Here is a 23,165-nt window from a genome sequence, read left to right as displayed (position 1 = left end):
AAAAATATAGGACTTTTATGCTTTGAACTTACTTTTTAAAATAAGATATAAATAAATATAGGAGTTCTGCTCTAATTTGCTGATGTTTGCTAATGTAATTGATCACTTAAGAACCAAAATTAGTACCCAAACTTCAGCCTTGCCCCATATCCTTTAGAGAAGCCATCCAGAGAACAATGGAATCTGAGGCCCGTGTAGAGAAGAGTGTCTGAGTTGACCCAGGATAGAAATCAGGTGAAATAGGAAGCTTTTGTGTGATGAAGCACCATCTCTCTGTCTGACTTTGTGGAACCGTGGAATTTCCCCTAGGTCCTGAGTGAGTTTGTTTCACGGACAGGTGGGTGGCATGTACCCCTCAAGTTATGAACATCTTCTTTTTTTTTTTTTTTTTTTTGAGACGGAGTCTCACTCTGTCACCCAGACTGGAGTGCAGTGACGTGATCTCAGCTCACTGCAAGCTCCGCCTCCCGGGTTTACACCATTCTCCTGCCTTAGCCTCCCGAGTAGCTGGGACTACAGGCGCCCGCCACCTCGCCCGGCTAGTTTTTTGTATGTTTTAGTAGAGAAGGGGTTTCACCGTCTTAGCCAGGATGGTCTTGATCTCCTGACCTTGTGATCCGCCCGTCTCGGCCTCCCAAAGTGCTGGGATTACAGGCTTGGGCCACCGCACCCAGCCGGGTTATGAACATCTTCTAGAGCAGAAGTCAACATACTTCACCCAAACTGGAGTGCACTGGCGTGATCATGGCTCACTGTAGCCTTGACCTCCCAGGCTCAAGTGGTGCTCCCACCTCAGCCTTCCAAGTAGCTGGGACTATAAGCACATGCCAGCACACCTGGCTAATTTTTGTACTTTTTGTAGAGATAGGGTTTTGCCATGTTGCTCAAGCTAGTCTCGAACTCCTGAGCTCAAACCATCTTCCTGCCTTGGCCTCCCAAAGTGCTGGGATTGCAGACATGCACCACTGCACCAAGTGCCACGCAGTAAATATTTTAGACTTTGCAGGCCATATGGTTTCTGTCAGAACTCTTCAACTCTGCCTGTGTAGTGTGAAAGTAGCCTTTACGATATGTGAATGAATGGGCAATAAAACTTTACTGTGGATACTTTTTCTTTTTTAGTTTTTTACACTTGTAGTCCCATTCTGACTTGAAACAGATTTTTGAATTTCATATGTCAAGAAAGAAATACTCTTTTACAATTTTTTTTTTGAGACAAGGTCTTGCTTTGTTGTCCAGGCTGGAGTGCAGTGGTACAGCCATGGCTCACTGCAGCCTCAACCTTCCAGGTTTAAGCCTTCTTCCCTCTTCAGCTTCCCAAGTAGCTGGGACTACAGGTGTGCACCATCACACCCAGCTAATTTATTTATTTATTTATTTTTGAGACGGAGTTTCACTCTTGTCGCCCAGGCTGGAGTGCAGTGGCACAATCTTGGCTCACTGCAACCTCTGCCTCCTGGGCTCAAGCGATTCTCCTGCCTCAGCCTCCTCAGTAACTAGGATTACAGGTGCACATCACCATGCCCAGCTAATTTTTAAATTTTAATTTATTTTAATTAGTTAATTTTGAGATGGAGTCTCTCTCTGTCACCCAAGCTGGAGTGTAGTGATGCAATCTCAGCTCACTGCAACCTCCACCTCCTGGATTCAAGTGATTCTCCTGCCTCAGCCTCCCGAGTAGCTGGGATTACAGGCATGCACCACCATACCCGACTAATTTTTATTTTTAGTAGAGACAGGGTTTCATCATGTTGTCCAGGCTGGTCTCAAACTCCTTACCTTGGGTGATCTGCCCGCCTCAGCCTCCCAACACCCAACTGATTAAAAAATATATTTTTTTAGTTTGGGTTTGATGACTTACACCTGTAATCCTAGCACTTTGGGAGGCTGAGGGAGGCAGATTGCTTGAGCCCAGGAGTTTGAGACCAGCCTGGGCAACATGGTGAAACCCCAACTCTACAAAAAATACAAAAATTAGTTCCAAAAAATTTGTTTTAGACAGAGTCTTACTCTGTCCCCCAGGCTGGTCTTGAAAACTTCTGGTTCCTGCCCTGCAGCATTCCTTCTCTAGAGGTGTGGCCTGCATGTGAACTAAAAGTATTCTAAGACCTATACTTTGTTAGGTATTTTCTGTATCTTCTCTGCATTCAGACTTCTACATACATTTAGTGTTCTGGCTTTCTGTTGGTGTGTTTAAACCACCAAAACAGTGGTTTAAGACAACCAGCTTGTTTCACTCAACCAGGAATTTTTGACCAGGAATTCAGAGGTAAGGAACCTTGTCTCTGTTTCACGTGGTACTAGGTAGAGTGGCTCATCTGGGGCTGGGGAATCCACTTCTAAGTTGGCTAACACATGGCTGGCAAGTTGATGCTGCCTGTTAGGGAGCTTAGCTGGGGCTGTTGGTCAGTGTCCTTTTTTCCTCTTCATGTAGACCTCTCCATGGGCTGCTTAGGTGTCCTCAAAGCACGATAGCTGGATTTTAAGATTAGATATTTCAAGAAATAGGAAAGGAAGCTGCCAATCTTTTAAGGCCCAGACTTGGGAACTTGCACAGCAACACTTCCATTTTACTTCATTGGTCAAAGCACATACAGGCTCTGATGGGTGTTTACCAGCTTGCCCCCTCTGACCCACAAGCCCCAGGCTTCTAGATTAGAAATGGCCACAAGTTCTATGCCACTCTTTCCTTGGAGAGGTGAGTCTGTGCCCTTTTCCCTGAATCTGGGTGGACCTTCCCTTCAGCCTGCTTTTGTGCTCACCTCCTTTGCCCTGTTGGTCCCCTTCTTTTTAAGCCGTGACTTGTTCTCAGAGTGACCTTGAGGTCTCTGAGGCAACCGTATTTCTGAAGATCTTGGCCCATGTAGCAGCTCACATGTAGCAGTTTACAGAGCTCTTTCTAGTTTGCAGAGTGTTTGTATAAAGTTTCCTTATAATCTTTGTAATATCCCGGCAAGCCAAATGCTAATCTGACCATTAGATACAGAGTGGTAGTTCTGGAGGGTACATTTCTTGCCCAGCTTCAGATTTAATCCTGAATATCCATACCCTGCATTGGGTTGCCTTTGTTCCAGTAGCCATTGGAATGTTTTACATGGATTAATCTTAGCCAGAAGTGCCTTGAACTGATACAGCAAACTAGAGATTTGCTGTATTTGGCAGAGAGATGTTTAACAGGCGTATTTACCAGGGGGGTAAAGAGATTTTACTGAGAAAACAGGATTTTGTCTGAGCCTATTTATCTGTGGAAAGCAGACCATTTAACAGCTGATGAGCTTGTAGAAAAACAGATGAAGATGTGTGACTTTTCTTTCCAGTCTTAACCACTAGGATTATATGGGTTCGGGAGTCAGAAGGTCAGAAAGCCTGATCTTGTTCCTGGAGCTTTGGTTTCTGCATTTGTAAAGCAGGATTTAGAAATTCTTTATATTAAAGGAATTTTTTTTTCTTATTATAATAATGGTGCATAAATGTACATTGTGGAAAATATAGAAAGGGAAAAAGAAAATCTGTGATTTCTAGCATTCAGAGTGAAGTCTACCATTTTCTGTGCTCATCAGGAGATGTTCATGTCACAAACACACACAGACATCTTAACATATTAGACAGACCTAGGATCACAGTGGATATATTTTTTAATCTTTTTTTTTTTTTTTTTTGAGGCAGAGTCTCACTCTGTTGCCCAGGCTGGAGTGTAGTGACACAACCTCAGCTCACTGCAACCTCCACCTCCCAGGTTCGAACAATTCTCCTGCCTCAGTCTCCCGAGTAGCTGGGACCACAGGCATGCACTACCACACCCGGCATATATATATGTGTGTGTGTGTATATATAAAAATATATATAAAAATATATTAAAAAATATAAAAATGTGTGTGTGTATGTGTGTGTATATATATATTATTATTAATCTCAGCTCAGTGCAACGTCCGCCACCTGGGTTCAAGCTATTCTTCTGCCTCAGCCTCCTGAATAGCTGCTACTATAGGCACACACCACCATGCCTGGCTAGGGTTTCACTATATTGGCCAGACTGGTCTCGAACTCCTGACCTCGTAATCTGCCCACCTCAGCCTCCCAAAGTGCTGGGATTACAAGGGTGAGCTTGCCCAACCCAAGTTTTGTATTTTTAGTAAAAAGAAACGGTTTCACCATGTTGGCCAGGCTGGTATCAAACTCCTGAACTCAGGTACTGGGATTATAGGCATGAGCCACTGCACCGGGCCTTTTTTTTTTTTTTTTTTTTTTTTTAACATTTTTCATTCACTGTAGCTTGAGTTCTTTTTACCTGTAGTCATTAAATGTTATTTGGGAATGTAACTTTTAATGGCTGCCCAATATTCTTCTTCTTCTTTTTTTTTTTTTTTTTTGGGAGACAGCTCTGTTGCCCAGGCTGGAGTACAGTGGCACTATTGTGGCTCACTGCAGCCTCCACATCCTAGCTCAAGCAATCCTCTCACCTCAGCCTTCCAAGTAACTGGGACTATAGGTGTGTGCCATCACACCCAGGTAATCTTTAAATTTTTTTGTAGAGATGGGTCTCACTTTGTTGCCCAGATTGGTCTTGAACTCCTAGGCTCAAGTGATCCTACTGTCTCAGCCTCCCAAAGTGCTAGGATTACAGACATGAGCCATCAGACCCAGCCTGCCCACTATTCTTGAGTGTGTGAGGAGCATTTCATATATGGGTCCTAAGGATGCTTGTTGAGGTGACCCCAGTCATATCTTGGGCTCACTGGTACTGCCCTTCATCCAAGCTACTGCTTGCTTACCTCTTTCTAGGCTCCCCCTGCCTTTGTTCTTGACCTCTCAATTTGTTCTCCATATTGAGTCAATAGATGTCTTTGTCTTTCTAAAGCTTACATCTATTCAAAATCCCTTTTTATTGAGCTGCATCCAGAATTGAACCCCATACGATCTGGCCTATGACCTCCTCTCCCCCATCTTTTTCTTTGTATACTTTGTCCCAGCCACACTGGTCCTTTTCTGCCCAGTGAACACACCTAGCTTAGGGTCCACCCCAAGCTTTTGATTCTGTCTTCTTTTGTCATGGGTACAGCCACATCTTTCAGGCTCAACTTGGACATCATCTGTTGGAGCCCTTTCCTTCCACCCTGGTAAAAGCAGCTTTCCCACAAAACTCTATGTCATCTTCTCAACAGATTTCTGTACTTGAAATTCTTGGTTTTTTGTTAGTCATGTTTGCCTTCCATCACATAGTAGGCCCTCAAATGTTTGTAGACTGGCAAAGGGAATGAGCACCCATTCAGCACCTGCAAACCCGTTTTGGATTGTCAAAGCCTGCCTTGCTGTATGCGGGGAGAAATGCTAGCCTGTGTTGGGGCAGCAAGAGACTAAGCTCACTTGCTGCCCCACAGTGTACTATGGTCTTGCCGTGTATTGAGGCCTCAGGCCCTGTGACACACACACTTTCAAATGACTTCTTGTTGTGTTTTTGCATTGGAAAGGGGTCCCGCCCTGTCCCTCTAACTCTTGACTGTGTGTTTATTGATCCATTATTAGTACAAACTCAGTGTTTCTTAATATTCAATAGTTTATTGCTCATCTTGATTATTGTGGTGGTCAAATTGTCCCAGATTTGACATTGGGAGCCCCTTTAAGGTGGTTCCTGTGTTCTTGTGATATGCCCCTGTCAGTCATTTGAGTGCTTCCTTACTTTCTGGGATAAGATATTCCAGGCCCGTCTTGTATTCACCCTCCCTCAGCCATTTCTTCAAGGAGCCTGATTTCTTTTTGTGGTGAATGTTATTGGGGGTCCAGATCTGGGTGCCAGGTGAGTTCATTGCCACTGGAATTTCCTTGCTTCCGTGAGCCTTTCAGCAGATAATGTGGCTCCAGTTTTAGATGACAAAGTGGTAACTAAGTGACTTATCCCAGAGCACATAGCTTGTAGGGACAGAGTTTATAGGGAGCACCCAAGAGAGTTTTTTTTTTTTTTTAAATGGAGTCTCGCTCTGTCGCCCAGCCTGGAGTGCAGTGATGCGATCTCGGCTCACTGCAACCTCCATCTCCCAGGTTCATGCCATTCTCCTGCCTCAGCCTCCTGAGCAGCTGGGACTACAGGTGCCTACTACCATGTCCGGCTAATTTTTTTGTATTTTTAGTAGAGACAGGGTTTCACTGTGTTAGCCAGGATGGTCTCGATCTTCTGACCTTGTGATCCGCCTGCCTTGGTCTCCCAAAGTGCTGGGATTACAGGCGTGAGCCATCGCGCCTGGCCCCCAAGAGGCTTCTTGAGCCTGTAGGATATAAGATCTTATCTTCAGGTAACTGACCTGTGTTTATTTTGTATGGCAGCGTGCTTTGGAATTATAATTTAATGCTATGTTCTAGTCAGTTTTAGAAGACTTCCCTCGCAGTTGTCTGTTACCCTGCCTCTCACCTCCGACACTGCAGGGCTGTGGAAGAGAGAGAGACACTGAGTATGCCTTGACATGGATGGTGTCACATGTGATGAGACAGGTTTGCACAACCTGGCATGCATGAGGGCATCTTTGAGCCAGAGCAGAAGCTGACCTATCATGGGGCCGGAAACTGTTTGCTAAGTATATGGCTGGTTTACAGTTCTGGCTTTTGGAATGAAGATTGCAGGACCACAGGTTTGGAAGATCAGGGCCAACCTTGGTGAAAGTGAAAGGAGAATCTGAGTGAAAGGTGATGTCTCTCTGGTAAGCTATCATTGTTCCCTGTGTAGGGTTCTAGATACTTGGCATAGGATCTGTTTCGAAGTAGATGCCTAATTGAAGTCTTGCTATGTGATAAAGCATTAACAGAGGTGGAGCAACAATGGGAAGACATGTGGGGCAGTGGTGGGTTGCAGAGCTCCATGTGGGGAATTTGAGAAGTTGTTGGGAGCACATGGAGTTGGGCTCCTCAGCAGAGAAAGGCCAGTGCCCACATGTGGCAGGGCTGTCAATTTGAGTGAAAGTAAATGGAGAGAGAAGTGGGTCCGTAAGGGGCTTTTCAAAGGCATTCTTCCTCAAGTATCAGAGGAAGAAGAAGCTGGTGAAGAACTGAGGTAGGAGGTACTGAGCCTGGCCTGCTTCTTCCTAAGCTCCATGTGGGATGTCCCGATGAGGGTTAGTCTGTTTGGACAGGGCTGAGTTGCCAAATGAAGACTCAGGTGGAACATGATCTGCATGGTCTGTCCCAAGACCTGGTGAGATTAGATGGCATAGTTGTCATACCTGCTGACTGGTTAGGGGATATGCATGGGGGTTGGTGGTAGAATAATCCCGTATTTGTAGCACACTTAGATGCTGGTCTGCTGAAGGGCTAGAAAATTAGGTTCTCATTCTAAGTGAGCTGTGTTGACTGCCTGCAAAGCCTGGCCTGACCTGTGTGGGCTGCTGGTTACTTTATTTCAGGAGGTTGTGCTTCCTGGTGTCAGTCTGTTGATATACCCAACAAAGCGCCTGAAGCAAATGCTTTGCTACATTTTTTATTGGTGTATACTTTACACATCAGTCTGCAGGGTCAGGACAATAAAGAAGGGACCTACCTGCCTGGAGGGTATAGCCCCAAGATCCTGGCTCTTTGCTCTGCCCCACACCTGACACTCCTTCATGTTCTGACAGCCCTTGTCCAGTCTCAGCCTGGCCGGCACTTGTTGATTAACCTGCTGTTCTCCAGTTCTGCCTTGAGAATTGATGTTCTGTTATTGACCCCAGCTTAACTCAAACATGGACTGCTTTGACCAGACGTGTGAGAAGGGGCTGTGGGCTGCCTCGAGGGCCTCATGGCCAGCATAGCTTTTCTGAGAGACCTGTGCCATGGGGCTCCTGTCTCCTCTCTTGTGGCCTTAGGACACCCTAAAGCAGATAGTCTTGATGTTTGCTCCCTTGAATCAGACTGGATGCCTGTATACAAAGCTCAACCCAGCTCTTGACTCTCCTTGGCTCTCACAGCTACTTTTGGAGCTGAGAGGACCCTTTCTCCTTATCAGGGTCTGTGGGGATGGGTCCCACAGAAGCCAGCCTGGCCTTTGCTCAGTGGATCCTGGCCTGTCCTGGGCTGGCCACAGTATGAGCCACTCTTGTCTCCCTTGGGTTTGGTGCTGGATCCCTGCAGGTACCTCTCCTCTGACTTGAGTGTGGGCCTGGCTGAGAAATGTGATTATATGCCAGGAGATATTCTAACCTCTCCTCGAAGGCAGTCAGGGAGAGACATCTTTACATCTCATGAAATGCCCAGGCTACCCCTCAGATGTCTCATTTTGGTAGAGCCTGCAAGGATGGCTTTTCATCCCTGCTTCCCTTTAGCCTTCTTGACTGCAGACAATGTGGACCTTCCCTCAGCCCAAGATGTCGGCAGGCTGGGAGCAGCCCTTCCTGGGACTGTGCTCTCAGCTGCTGGCATGGGCCCCCAGTTGTTCCCCTGAGAACAATGGGCACTCTCTTTGACTAGGAAGGGGAGTTCATGAAAGGAGCATTTCTTTGGATGCTTGAGAGCTTTGTGGCAAACCCGCCTGTGTGAGATGAACTGCAATTTCTTCCTGCCTCGAGTGGGTGTTCCCCATTTCTGAATGGACCTCTTGTGAACAAAGCACACCGGGAAATGCTGGTTGGGGATGGAAGGCATCCTTGGGGGTGGGCTGTCAGAATGGCATTTGCCCAGACTCATCAACTCAAATGCTTAGTGAAAATATAGGCTTCTATGTTTAAAAAAATCACTGACAAAGACTGAAAGAGAACATGACAAAGTAAAATAGATGATGTCAGGGCTTCAGATTGAAGGACTGATTTGAGGATTTTATTAGTGGCTCTAACTATGTTAAGCTGCCCTTTACTTTTTTGGGGAAGAAGATTAATTTTTGCTTTTAGATGAGAACAGTGAACATGAGATAAAAATGCTTCGTAGCTCAGACCACAAGGGCATTGACTGGGCCAAACAGTGTGTTCAGTATTGATCCTGTGGCCTTGGTGTTTGTGGCAGGGGCCAGGTTCTGCTTTGAGGTTTGCATGTCTAACAGCAGGACCAATGATAATCTCTTGTGGGCGTGGCTCTGCTAAGGCCACATGTACTTAACTTCCCTCATGATTTTTTACCTCAGGTGGGGACAAAGGCCTGGCCCTCTGACCTTAAGCTAGAGGCTCTTCCTGTTGGTCTGTGCCATCTCTCTGCAGCACAGCCATGTGACTGCCCATGTTCCTCATTAGCGGAAGGCCACAGAGCAGATTTATCTCATTGTCTTAGTCCATGGCACAGACACAGGATAACCCTGAGTGTGAGTCAGCACCAAGGCTTATACTCCATCAGAGGGTCCATCTCCTGCTTCCCTGAGCAGAGGACACACAGTCAGCTTGCAGTGAGGAGGCTTTGACAGCCTTATGTGGGAGTGCCTCCAAGGTGTTGTCTGTGGTACCCAGCCATAAATGGCTGCAGGTTGGCCTACCTCTGCAGCCTGACTAGGGATGAAGGAGCTGAGGGGTTGGGAATTGATGACCACGTCTGAAGGAAGGCAGGGACTTTGCCAAGGCAGGCCTCTACAGGTCCAGCATTGGGATGTCACAAGGCAGCAGTCTGTATCACTTTGAAATAAATCACTAAAAAGACCCCTAGGCATATCTGTTGGGGGACACGGCGAAGGGCCCAGCCCACACCTTGGGGGCTGACATGTCCAGAGGTATTGGTGGAAGGTGCCACCACAAAGACCCAAAGTTCCCTCCAAAAGATTTGTAGTGAGAAGGAATGCTCACCAAATCAGTTTCTCGATTATATGTTATTCTTAGAATCCCTCTTTACTGGCCATCATCAGCTGTGAAAGTGCTCATCTATCTGTCTAGAGTCTTTGCTTGCCATTTCTAAGACTCCTGCATGGATAAGACATCATCTTGTGGGCCCTGAATGATAAAGCTTGTGTTTTCTTGGTTTCATAAGCCAATTATAGTTATTTGGCCCTAGAGAGAGCCTAATTCTTCAGTTTTGTTTTTCAGCTATGCATAACTGACTCAGACTGTGGGTGGAAACCTGCTTTTATGAGAACTAAGTAATAGAAGCTCCTCCACCCCTTTGCTCTTTCTTCAGGTGTGGAGTGGTACTGGTTTGGGGTGAGAGACTTTGCTTGTGTTTCGTGGTGGTTTTTTTTTTTTTTTTGACAGTCTTGCTCTGTCACCCACGCTGGAGTGCAGTGGTGCGATCTTGGCTCAATTCAAGCTCCACCTCCCGGTTCATGCCATTCTCCTGCCTCAGCCTCCCAAGTACCTGGGACTACAGGCAACCACCACCATGCCTGGCTAATTTTTTTTGTATTTTTAGTAGAAATGAGGTTTCACTGTGTTAGCCAGGATGGGCTCGATCTTCTGACCTCGTGATCCACCTGCCTCAGCCTCCCAAAGTGCTGGGATTACAGGCACGAGCCACCGCGCGCCCAGCCGTTTTATTGAGACAGGTCTTGCTCTGTCACCCAGGCCAGGGTGCAGTGGCGCAATCATAGCTCACTGCAGCCTTGACTTCCCCAGGTTCAAGCAGTCTTCCCACCTAAGCCTCCTGAGTAGCTGGGACCACCACAACCAGCTAATTTTTGTGTTTTTTGTAAAGATGGTGTTTCCCGGTGTTGCCCAGGCTGATGGTGTTTAGTGCCTACAGGTGCTGTATCTTTATCAAAGTCAGTGTTTGATGATCTATTGTGTGCAGGAGAGCACCAGTAAAACAGCTGGAGGGAGTGTCCCAGAGACTGAGGAGTGACCAAAATGTTCAAGTTTGGCAGTTCCCTGGTCGTTGGTCATGGTGATTTATTGTGGGCATCACAGTTTTAGAACTTTGCTTTTTTTTTTTTTTTTTGAGACGGAGTCTCACTCTGTCGCCCAGGCTGGGGTACAGTGGCACGATCTTGGCTCACTGCAACCTCCCCTTCCTGGGTTCAAGCAATTCTTCTGCCTCAGCCTCCTAAGTAGCTGGGATTACAGGCATGCACCAACGTGCCCGGCTAATTTTTTTTTGTTTTAAATTTAATTTTGTTTTGTTTTTGAGACAAAGTCTCACTCTTGTCCCCCAGGCTGGAGTGCTGTGGCGCGATCTCGGCTCACTGCAGCTTCCGCCTCCCGGGCTCAAGCAGTTCTCCTGCCTCAGCCTCCCAAGTAGCTGGGATTACAGGCGCCTGCCACCATGCCCAACTAATTTTTTAAATATTTTTAGTAGAGATGGGGTTTCACTATGTTGGCCAGGCTGGTCTCGAACTCCTGACCTCAGGTGATCTGTCCACCTCAGCCTCCCAAAGTGCTGAGATTATAGGCGTGAGCCACCGCGCCTGGCCTTTTTTTTGTATTTTTAGTAGAGGTGGGGTTTCATCATGTTGGCCAGGCTGATCTTGAACTCCTGACCTCATGATCCATGCGCCTCGGCCTCCCAAAGTGCTGGGATTGCAGGCTTGAGCCACCACACCTGCCCCCGCACCCCCCCTTTTTTTTTAAAGACTGCGTCATGCTATGTTGCCCAGGCTGGGCTCAACTCCTGGCCTCTAAGTGATCCTCCCGCCTCAGCCTCCTGAGTAGCTGGGATTATAGGTGTGAGCCATCATGCCCAGCTCAGTCTTTGGATCTTTTTGTGGATCTGCCCAGGTTTTGTGGTTTTGATTCTTAATGTTTTGGGATGCACTTTGTGGGTCAGGATTTCAGAAGCTGGTTATATGGCTTTTCAAGATCTTTTTTTCCTTAATGCTAGACTCACTTTCTATCTTAGAAGCACATTGTCTCTAAGGGTTGCTGAAACCGGAAGGTTTCCTGGCCTTTTGGGTGGCCTGTGAGCTAGAGCCTGTGATCTCGTTAAATCATGCTTTCTTGTGCAGTTTCTGCCTCCTGCAGATGTGCCTAGTAACTGTCTGAAGGCTTCTTTCAAGACAGCCTCTCCCAGCTCCAAGGCAGTGTTGGTGTTTAGTGTTGGCTGGTAGAGTGACCTGAAATGCTGGAGGAGTTCCATGGTGGGACCAGCTGGTCACCCCAAACTCATGTGCCTCTGTGCTTCTGCTGCTAAGGACCTCACAGCCCCAGTTCCTGCCTCTTTTCTGCCCTTTCTGGCCTGGCAGTCCTTAGAGGATTAGTTGTGGGTGACTATGTTACAGTAGGCAGAAATCTTTTTTTTTTTTTTTTTTTTTTTTTTGAGATGGAGTCTCGCTCTTGTTGCCTAGGCTGGAGTGCAATGGCACGATCTCGGCTCACCGCAACCTCCGCCTCCTAGGTTCAAGCGATTCTCCTGTCTCAGCCTCCCTAGTAGCTGGGACTATAGGCATGTGCCACCATGCCCGGCTAATTTTGTATTTTTAGTAGAGATGGAGTTTCTCCATATTGATCAGGCTGGTCTTGAACTTCTGACCTCAGGTGATCCGCCCACCTCGGCCTCCCACAGTGCTGGGATTACAGGCATGAGCCACTGTGCCTGGTAGCAGAAATCTTTATACTCTAAAGTATTGGCAAACCAAGGACTCTAAGGATAGTCAAAATCCCATGCATAAATGTGCCAGGATTTAGTGTACCCATTTTATTAATTATAGAGACAAAGTCTCACTATGTTGCCCAGGTTGGTCTTAAACTCCTGGCCTCAAACAATCCTCTCGACTTGGCCTCCTAGAGTGCTGGGATTACAGGTGTGAGCCACTGTGCCTGGCCTAGTCCACCTGTTTTAGATTGAAGAAGTGAAAGCAGGTCTTTGGGTTCTCACCTGCAGCAGGTCCCCCACTTCCCTTATGCCCCTTAGTCTTTTCATCTACTTCTGGCAGACAAGGGTTGACAGGCAACTCCCTGAGCTTCCCCAGCCTCAGCTTTGTTTCTGCATATGATTTTGGCTCCCCCATTGCCTGTTGCCTCCCCACTTACCTTAGATACTTTGAGCTTCTGTTTTGTGGTATGAAGAGTTGAACAGGACCCCACTCTGCACTGGGTCCAAGGTCAGTTGGGAAGGAGAACTAGGAAGAGGAGCCTGGACATGCCCTGGGCTCCTTTATGCAGCAGCCTCAAATTACTGTTCTCAGAGCCCATGGGAGACATAGGAACCATTATTGGCAGAGTCCATCATGTACCTGGCACTATAATCATATGAGGTTGGGATTGTTTCCCTGATTTTACAGATGAGGACACTGGGGCCAAGGTTGGGTCAAGCGCCAGCCAGCCTGGAGCTAGGATTTGCAGTGAAAGATGGACCTTCTCATGGAGTGGGAGAATGAGGATTGTTATCCCCATTGTTACGGGGATGAGTCCTGGCTTGTCTTTGGACCGCATCTGTGAGAAGGAACTTTCATATCCTGTTTCACCCTTAGGCCTTGAGAGGAAGAGAAGTGATCTAGAGCCTGTAAGTTTTGAAAGCTGAGGAGGTATCCAGAGTTCCTGTGGACTGAGGGGCTCCTGCTTTGTTAGGGTAGAGCAGGTGCTTTATCCCCAAGCACCTCCAGGATGAGCTAAGCCCTGAGCTGAGTCCTTTTGGGAGGGTGGGTCTCCTAGTGGAATCCTCTGGGGACTGTGGATGCTGCCAAACCTTCAGGCATATTCAGACTTTCCAGGTAGGGGCTTTCCCCAAATGGCCTTGAAAATGCCGAGGTGCCAGTGTGCCTGTGACTTGGCTAGGTTCCTTGTGGAAATTAGGTTTGTTTTGCTTCCTGTAGCCCTTCTATTAAAATGAATCATGACTGGGCATGGTGGCTCACACCTGTAATCCCAACACTTTGGCAGGCCGAGGCAGGAGGATCACTGACGCCCAGGAGTTCAAGACCAATCTGGACAACATAGCAAGACCCCATCTCTACAAAAAAGTTTTTAAATATTGGCCAGGCCTGGTGGCACACACCTGGCTCAAGTAGTCCCAGCTATTCAAGAGGCTGAAGTGGGATGATCACTTCAGCCCAGGAGTTTGAGATTGCAGTGAGCTGTGATTGCACCACTGCACTCCAGTCTGGTGACAGTGAGTGAGACCCTGGCTCAAAAAATGTATATTTAAGGGCTGGGCATGGTGGCCCACACCTGTAGTCCTGGGATTTTGGGACACTGAGGCAGGAGGATTGCTTGAGCCTAGAAGTTTAAAGCTAGTCTGGGCAATATAATGAGACCCTGTCTCTACAAAATAAAAAATAAAAAAAAAAAATAACCCAGGCATGTGCCTATGTCCCAGCTACTTGGGAGGCTGAGGTGGGAGGACTGCTTGAGCCTGGGAGGTTGAGGCTGCAATGTACCATGATCACACTACTGAACTCCAGCCTAGGCAACAGAGTGAGACCCTTATATATATATATATGTATATAAAGAATCATTGCCACTGAAAGTGCTGCTTGGGCCTGATGTCACCAGTACCAAGACTGCTGGAGATGCAGGGGTTTTAGAACATTCAGGTTAATACTTTTTCTTCCTGAGTAGTACCCATGACCGTGGAGTGCCTGCCTGCTTCTGGGCTGTAGATCTAGACACCTGTCCTGCAGCCAGATAACGGCTGGAACTTCAGGACTCTGGGGAGCCAAAATTGCAGAGGGAAAAGCAGGTGACTAGGTTGGAAAGGCTTGGCTCTTGTATTAGTCTGTTCTCGTGGTGCTATAAAGAAATACCTGAGACTGCTAAATTATAGAGAAAAGAGGTTTAAAATTGGCCCATGGTTCTGCAGGCTTTACAGGGAACATAGTGGCTTCTGCTTCTGGGGATGCCTCAGGAAGCTTCCAATCATAGCAGAAAGCAAAGGGAGAGCTGGCACTTCACACGGCCGGCCAGAACAGGAGGAAGGCTGGAGGAGGTGCTACACACTTTTTTTTTTTTTTGAGATGGAGTTTCGCTCTTTTGCCCAGGCTGGAGTGAAGTGGCGTGATCTCGGCTCACTGCAACCTCCGCCCTCTGGGTTCAAGCGACTCTCTTGCCTCCGCCTCTCGAGTAGCTGGGATTATAGGTGCCTGCCATCATGCCTGGCTAATTTTCGTATTTTTAATAGAGACAGGGTTTCGCCATGTTGACCAGGCTGGTCTTGAACTCCTGAACTCATTGATACACCCACTTCAGCTTCCCAAAGTACTAGCATTACAGGCATGAGCCTTTGCTCCCAGCCTACACTCTTTTAAACAGCCAGATCTTGTGAGAACTCTATCATGAGAACAACACTAGGGGGATGGTGCTAAACGATCCATGAGAAATCGCCCCCAAGATCCAGTCACCTCCCCCCAGGCCCCACCTCCAACACTGGGGGTAACAATTTGACATGAGATTTGGGCGGTATGTGAACCATATCAGCTCTGTTTTTCTGACATGACTTGCTCCAAAGACATGGGTAAACTTTACATGGCTGCAAAAGCCATGGGTAGACAATAGTGAAATAATTTGGTCATGTGCAGTGGCTCATAACTGTAATCCCAGCACTTTGGGAGGCCGAGGCAGCCGGATCACTGGAGGCCAGGAGTTTGAGACCAGCCTGGGCAACATGGCGAAATCCCATCTCTAAAAAAAGAAAAAGAAAAAAAAATTAGCCGGGCATGGTGTCACTCACCTGTGGTCCAAGCTATTCAGGAGGCTGAAATTGGAGAATCATTTGAACCCAGGAAGCAGAGGTTACAGTGAACTGAGATCGTGCCACTGCACTCGAGCCCAGGTGACAGAGTGAGACTCTGTCTCAATAAATAAATAAATAAAATAGTGAAATAATTTGTTCTCAGTAGTCAAAGTAAAGCTCATTTCTCATCTCCCATCTCCCAATTTGAAATTGAGCATTATAACTTGCTTTGGTGAAACCTGAGGTTTCCTTTAGTGTTTGTTGTTTGTTACATGATATTAACATTTTTTAAAGTTACTTGGCATAGTTAAAATAAGTGTATGACTTCCAAGGATGGCTTCGCTGTGGGAGCCTTCCTATAGAATGGCCTGAGTTTGTTCTGTAGGAACTGCCTGATAGCAGAACTTTGGCTGTTGGGGTCAGCAGAATAGGAAGTGAGCCAGGCTGGGAAGCCCTTCTCTGTTTTCTCTGTTAAAAAGTGCACTTGTGGCCGGGCGCGGTGGCTCACGCCTGTAATCCCAGCACTTTGGGAGGCCGAGGTGGGCAGATCACGAGGTCAGGAGATTGAGACCATCCTGGCTAACACGGTGAAACCCTGTCTCTACCAAAAATACAAAAAATTAGCCAGGTGTGGTGACGGGCACCTGTAGTCCCAGCTACTTGGGAGGCTGAGGCAGGAGAATGGCATGATCCTGGGAGGCGGAGCCTGCAGTGAGCCCAGATCGCACCACTGCACTCCAGCCTGGGTGACAGAGCGAGACTCTGTCTAAAACAAAACAAAACAAAACAAAACAAAAAGTGCCCTGTGTAGTTGAAGACAGACTTGCAGAGGCACCAGGCTGCTGACTTATCAACACTGATGGAGCACCTAGCCACTCAGGAATGTCCCGTGGTTCTAGCCAGCCATTTGGCTCCCACTTCTAGAGCTTCTTCTAGTCCCTCTCAACCTTGTTCAGTCTCCTCTGCAGGTGGCTTCTCCTTGGTTGACTTTACCCAGACCTCTATTCCAGGCCTTCCCTGTCACCTTTCTTCATCCTCCCTCTGCCATGTGAGCTCCTGTCCTACTGGTGGCCACTGGGATGGAATAGAGTTAGGAAATAACCCTCAGGTGACCAAAAACCGGGGTCCACACCCTAATTCACCTACTCTCCACCTCTCAGGACCCTACTCCTGTCACACTCCTGTAAAGTCTCATGGGCCTTACTTAGTTGCTTCATGGGTGTTTTTTTTTTGTTTTGCAAAACAAGAGCATTCAACCTTTATTTTATGTGTTTACATACGGATGTGGCAGTTTTCTTATTTAACATAAATGAAAATGTAAAGCTTAGGTTTTTCAGCCAAAACATTTGAAAAAGTGATTTTTTTTTTTTTTTGAGACAGAGTCACTTCTGTCATCCAAGCTGGAGGCAGGGTAAGTGGTTCCTGGCTCACCGCAGCCTCCCCGGGCCTCCCAGGTGGGTTCAAGCTATACTCCTGTGCACTCAGCCCCCTGACTAGGCTGGGACTACAGGTGTGTGTACCACCATGCCTGACTAATTTTGTGTTTTAGTAGAGATGGGATTTTGCCATGTTGGCCAGGCTGGTCTCAAACTCCTGACTTCAAGTGATCCACCTGCCTCAACCCTCCCAAAGTGCTAGATTACAGGCGTACACCAGCCAATAAGTGTGATTTTATAGTTAAAAGATTTTTAGAAGAAAAATATATTTAGTGTTTTTCATGAGTTTGAAGATACCCATGTTTTCATACAGATATTTTAACATTTCTGGATGTTTGATGGTGAGACAAAGTGGTATTCTTAACATGATTTAAGTATCTTATAGTTGATGCATCGTGGTATCACAAAAAGGTTTCACAATTTGCTGACCCTACTGAGTGGGTTCAGAGAGCAATTAGGAAATGATAAACCTCGACAATAATAATTTTTTTTTTTTTTTTTTTTTGAGATGGAGTCTCACTCTGGCACTCCAGGATGGAGTGCAGTGGCATGATCTCAGTTCACTGCAACCTCCGCATCCCAGGTTCAAGCAATTCTGCCTCAGCCTCTCCTGAGTAGCTGGGTCACAGGCACACGCCACCACACCCCACTAATTTTGTATTTTAGCAGAGACGGGAGTTTAGCCATGTTGGCCAGGCTGGTCTTAACCCTGACCTCAGGTGATCTGCCCACCTGGGCTCCCAAAGTGCTGGGATTACAGGGGTGAGCCACCATGCCTGGCCCACACACAACAACCCTAACAATGTCAGTCATCCCATGGTTTAAAATTTTTTTTGAAATAATACAGATGGGGTCTTGCTGTGCTGGCCAGGGTGGTCTCTAATGCCTCCTGGCCCCAAGCAATCCCTCTCCCAGCCTTGACCTCCCAAAGTACTGGGATTATAGGTGCTGAGTTTCACCATGCCCAGCTTTCCAATACGTTTTTGCTGGAGTGTAGGAACGGTTTAAATTAGTTTAAAGGGGGAAATTATCTAGTTTCTGATAAGGTTGCTGCTGCCTGGACACCTGGGACAAGCCCGGGGTCTCTTCCAAATCACTCAAGTACCTTTGTCTTTACAGGAAGCTCATAGGGAACCAGAGCCACTAAACCTGTGCACGGTTTCAGCTTTCCTGTTACAGGGCGGATCCTCATGTGGGATGAGGATCCCAATGCCTCCCTCACCAGCCCCCCACCGGCCACAGCACTCCATGGAGGGCGCAAGGGCTCCCGGCTCCCAAGAACAATGACCCCACACCGGGTCACCTCCCTCCCTCTGTCCCTCCTTAACCCGCAAGCGCCTGGAGTGGAGGCAGGGTAGGGCAGGGGCCTGAACAACATGGTGTTGTCTGTGGAGACCGTGGCCTGCAGACCATCGCCTCACCGAAGCCGACACCTGACCTAGCATCGCGACTGACACGGCCTGGACACTCTCTCTGGTTCCCAAAACCCCAAAAGCAGCTGAGAGACTTTGGGGACTTTTGCTTTATTTTGCCTAACAGCTTTGATTTTGTTCATAGAGAATACTCTTCGCTTCAGCTTTGATGGCTGGCTCTGAAAGCACCATGTGGAGTGGAGGTGAAGGGAGCAAGGAACCATGAATGAACTCTATTGACAAGCAGTGGCTATGAAGGGCAGTCTTGGGCTAAGGCTGGCAGTGAGATGTACTGTGTGTTGGCCACTTTGTCTCTGGACTTGTTATAGGACAATGGAGATGAGAGTGCCTTCAGGCCAACCAGAGAATGGGGGGTGTCACCTTTCTTGCACTGGGGCAGGAGTAGGTGTTTCCCAAAAGTGAGAGGAGCCACACATGGGGCCAGGGCAAGAGCCAAGTCATATTTTCCTCTTGTCAGCTGATGGTGGAGGTTTCTATGGTGGCATTTCCGTGGGTGCTCTGAGTATGACCAGTTATATCTCTGTGGAAAGGGACTTCCACACTGAAAGAAGTCTGGGAGATGCTGTTGAGTTGGAATAAGGTGATGAGCTCCTTAGGCCTGCTTCTGTGCTTGGTCTCTCCAAGGGCAGAAGAGGGCTCTGTATATTTCCTGTACTTGATTGACTATAGAGCCTCTCTCTTTTAGAGAGACCAGAGCTCCTTGGGATTCCTTTAATAAGCACTATTCTAGAATAGTTGATTCTAGTCCCCGCTCCCTGGGCACCACAGTTTGTTTTAAGATTTGAGCAGCAGGGTAAATGAAAACATTAGATACAACTAACTTTCTTTGCTACACAAATGTGCCCCACTACACTTGAATGTAACGTGATGATGTAAAGTGAGTCCTTCAGGGCATTGAACCCTCCCTTGTACCCAGACCTGTATGCATCTCCACTTTGGGGCAGGAGGCATCCTCCAGGCCAGGCATGTGACCTGAGCAAAGATGTGGTGTCTGCAGAGGGTCAGGGAGAAGTCTGAGGCAAGGGTGGAAAGGATTGCTGAGGGCTGGGATGTGATTTGATTCTGCAGGTAGAATGGGCAAGTAGGTGGCAGGGTGTGTCACTGTTATAAAATCCACAACAGTCGTGAGCTCCATGGCATCAGTTCTCAGGAATGAGACATGTGCTTGAGTGCCAGCACTGCTGTCTCCCCACTGTGTGACCTTGGGTGAGATATTTGCCTCCCAAGCTAGCCCATCTCATAGCCCTAGTCTTGTGACAGATAAAGAAACTCAGTTGTGTCTCTCTAGGGGAGAGCAATTAGCTTCCCCAGCAGGCATTCTGAATTACACCCTAAGCTTGTCATACAATTCAGGTTAACTGTTGCGATCATATTCAGGTTATGCAGTGACAATAGTACTTTTAATTTATGCTTGTGTCTCTTCTAGGTATCAGCAGCAGGGAAGGAGGCTTTGCCATCTTGGCTGCACTGGGACCCACAGAGCCACACCCTGGAGGGCCTCCCCCTTGACACTGATAAGGGTGTGCATTACATTTCGGTGAGCGCTGCACGGCTGGGGGCCAACGGTAGTCACATCCCCCAGACCTCCAGTGTGTTCTCCATTGAGGTCTACCCTGAAGACCACAGTGAGCTGCAGTCAGTGAGGACAGCCTTCCCAGACCCTGGTGAGGTGATATCATCTGCCTGTGCTGTGGATGAATCTGTGACTGTTTTGACGGTGATTTTGGATGCCGACCTCACCAAGATGACCCCAAAGCAAAGGATTGACCTCCTGCACAGGATGCGGAGCTTCTCAGAAGTAGAGCTTCACAATATGAAATTAATGCCGGTGGTGAATAACAGACTGTTTGACATGTCGGCCTTCATGGCTGGCCCGGGAAATGCAAAAAAGGTGGTGGAGAATGGGGCCCTTCTCTCCTGGAAGCTGGGCTGCTCCCTGAACCAGAACAGTGTGCCTGACATTCGTGGTGTGGAGGCTCCTGCCAGGGAGGGTGCTATGTCTGCTCAGCTTGGCTACCCTGTGGTGGGTTGGCACATCGCCAATAAGAAGCCCCCTCTTCCCAAACGCATCCGGAGGCAGATCCATGCCACACCCACACCTGTCACTGCCATTGGGCCCCCAACCACGGCTATCCAGGAGCCCCCATCCAGGATCGTGCCAACACCCACATCTCCAGCCATTGCTCCTCCAACAGAGACCATGGCTCCTCCAGTCAGGGATCCTGTTCCTGGGAAACCCACGGTCACCATCCGGACTCGAGGCGCCATTATTCAGACCCCAACCCTAGGCCCCATCCAGCCTACTCGGGTGTCAGAAGCTGGCACCACAGTTCCTGGCCAGATTCGCCCAACGATGACCATTCCTGGCTATGTGGAGCCTACTGCAGTTGCTACCCCTCCCACAACCACCAAGAAGCCACGAGTATCCACACCAAAACCAGCAACGCCTTCAACTGACTCCTCCACCACCACAACTCGTAGGCCAACCAAGAAACCACGGACACCCCGGCCAGTGCCCCGGGTCACCACCAAAGTTCCTATCACCAGATTGGAAACTGCCTCACCGCCTACTCGTATTCGCACCACCACCAGTGGAGTGCCCCGTGGCGGAGAACCCAACCAGCGCCCAGAGCTCAAGAACCATATTGACAGGGTAGATGCCTGGGTTGGCACCTACTTTGAGGTGAAGATCCCGTCAGACACTTTCTACGACCATGAGGACACCACCACTGACAAGCTGAAACTGACCCTGAAACTGCGGGAGCAGCAGCTGGTGGGCGAGAAGTCCTGGGTACAGTTCAACAGCAACAGCCAGCTCATGTATGGCCTTCCCGACAGCAGCCACGTGGGCAAACACGAGTATTTCATGCATGCCACAGACAAGGGGGGCCTGTCGGCTGTGGATGCCTTCGAGATCCACGTCCATAGGCGCCCCCAAGGGGATAGGGCTCCTGCAAGGTTCAAGGCCAAGTTTGTGGGTGACCCGGCACTGGTGTTGAATGACATCCACAAGAAGATTGCCTTGGTAAAGAAACTGGCCTTCGCCTTTGGAGACCGAAACTGTAGCACCGTCACCCTGCAGAATATCACCCGGGGCTCCATTGTGGTGGAATGGACCAACAACACACTGCCCTTGGAGCCCTGCCCCAAAGAGCAGATCGCTGGGCTGAGCCGCCGGATCGCTGAGGATGATGGAAAACCTCGGCCTGCCTTCTCCAACGCCCTAGAGCCTGACTTTAAGGCCACGAGCATCGCTGTGATGGGCTCTGGCAGTTGTCGGCACCTACAGTTTATTCCTGTGGCACCACCCAGGAGAGTGCCTTCAGAGGCGCCGCCCACAGAGGTGCCTGACAGGGACCCTGAGAAGAGCAGTGAGGATGATGTCTACCTGCACACAGTCATTCCGGCCGTGGTGGTCGCAGCCATCCTGCTCATTGCTGGCATCATTGCCATGATCTGCTACCGCAAGAAGCGGAAGGGCAAGCTTACCCTTGAGGACCAGGCCACCTTCATCAAGAAGGGGGTGCCTATCATCTTTGCGGACGAACTGGACGACTCCAAGCCCCCACCCTCCTCCAGCATGCCACTCATTCTGCAGGAGGAGAAGGCTCCCCTACCCCCTCCCGAGTACCCCAACCAGAGTGTGCCCGAGACCACTCCTCTGAACCAGGACACCGTGGGAGAGTACACGCCCCTGCGGGATGAGGATCCCAATGCGCCTCCCTACCAGCCCCCACCGCCCTTCACAGCACCCATGGAGGGCAAGGGCTCCCGTCCCAAGAACATGACCCCATACCGGTCACCTCCTCCCTATGTCCCTCCTTAACCCGAAAGCGCCTGGGTGGAGGCAGGGTAGGGCAGGGGCCTGGAGACAACATGGTGTTGTCTGTGGAGACCGGTGGCCTGCAGACCATCACCCACCGGAAGCCGACACCTGACCTAGCACGCACTGACACGGGCCTGGACAAGCCCGGCCTCTCTGGTCTCCTAAACCCCAGCAGCTGGAGAGACTTTGCACTTTTTTTATTTTATTTTTTGCCTAACAGCTTTTTGGTTTGTTCATAGAGAATTTCGCTTGTTTTGATGGCTGGCTCTGGAAAGCACCATGTGGGAGTGGAGGTGGAGGGATGAGGAACCATGAATGAACTCCGCAGGCAGTGCCGGTGGCCCCTGGCTCTTCATGCTTTTGCCTTTAACACTAACTGTACTGTTTTTTTCTATTCACGCAGGTCTAGCTGCAGGATGTACAACATGGAAAACAGTAACTAAAGATTTCAAATTCAAAGGACTTTCAGAAGTTAAGGTTAAGTTTTTACATTTAATCTGCTGTTTACCTAAACTTGTATGTATAATTTTTGGTGGGTATGGGAATTGCTTGCTAAAAATAGCAAGCTCCCAGGGTGTTTCAAACTTAGAGAAGACCAAGGGACAGTATTTTTATCAAAGGAATCCTATTTTTTCACACTAATAATCCTTGGTTCTGATACTCCAGAGCCTGATTGGGGTTCTCCCCGCCCTGGTCTACAGGTCCTTCTGCTGGGTTTGCTCTCCTCACAGCTGCCAGGGGCTGGAAGCTGGAGGGGTCTCTTGGGCCATGGATTATCCCTACCCAGCCCATCCACACCAGTGGCCCACCACCAAGGGGTCTTCATTTCCATGAAAAAGGGACTCCAAGAGGTGGCTGTGGCTCCCCTAACTTTGGTGCTCCAGGATGGGCCAGCCGCCAGGTCACCCGAGGTCGGTCTCGACTACATCAACTCCATTTTGTTTTAATTCTTCTGTGGCAAGAGCTGGTTTTTTCCTCCTGCGCGAATACTCACTCTAAGTT

At 48.5% G+C, this 23,165-nt stretch overlaps 1 protein-coding gene across 8 annotated transcripts in view; it reads left to right on the top strand.

Annotated features, from left to right (window-relative positions):
- Positions 1-22,448, top strand: part of DAG1 (dystroglycan 1) — a 500,879-nt gene extending 478,431 nt beyond the window's left edge. For 6 of the 8 annotated variants that reach the window (XM_021934395.2, XM_009200764.3, XM_009200766.2 and 3 more), the window contains exon 3: positions 19,764-22,399. In XM_021934395.2, the coding sequence (XP_021790087.1) occupies positions 19,764-22,163 (2,400 nt within the window). In that variant the 3' untranslated portion in view covers positions 22,164-22,399. Of the gene's footprint in view, positions 1-19,763 lie in introns of all 8 variants that reach the window. The other 2 variants (XM_003894419.4, XM_021934396.2) reach the window with 2 other exon arrangements.
- The last annotated feature ends 717 nt before the right edge of the window (positions 22,449-23,165 follow it).

Source organism: Papio anubis, chromosome 2 (assembly GCF_008728515.1).
Source record: "Papio anubis isolate 15944 chromosome 2, Panubis1.0, whole genome shotgun sequence".
Lineage (NCBI taxonomy): Eukaryota > Metazoa > Chordata > Mammalia > Primates > Cercopithecidae > Papio > Papio anubis.
The sequence above is the reverse complement of the archived record's forward strand: the minus strand, read 5'-3'. Positions and strand labels throughout refer to the sequence as shown.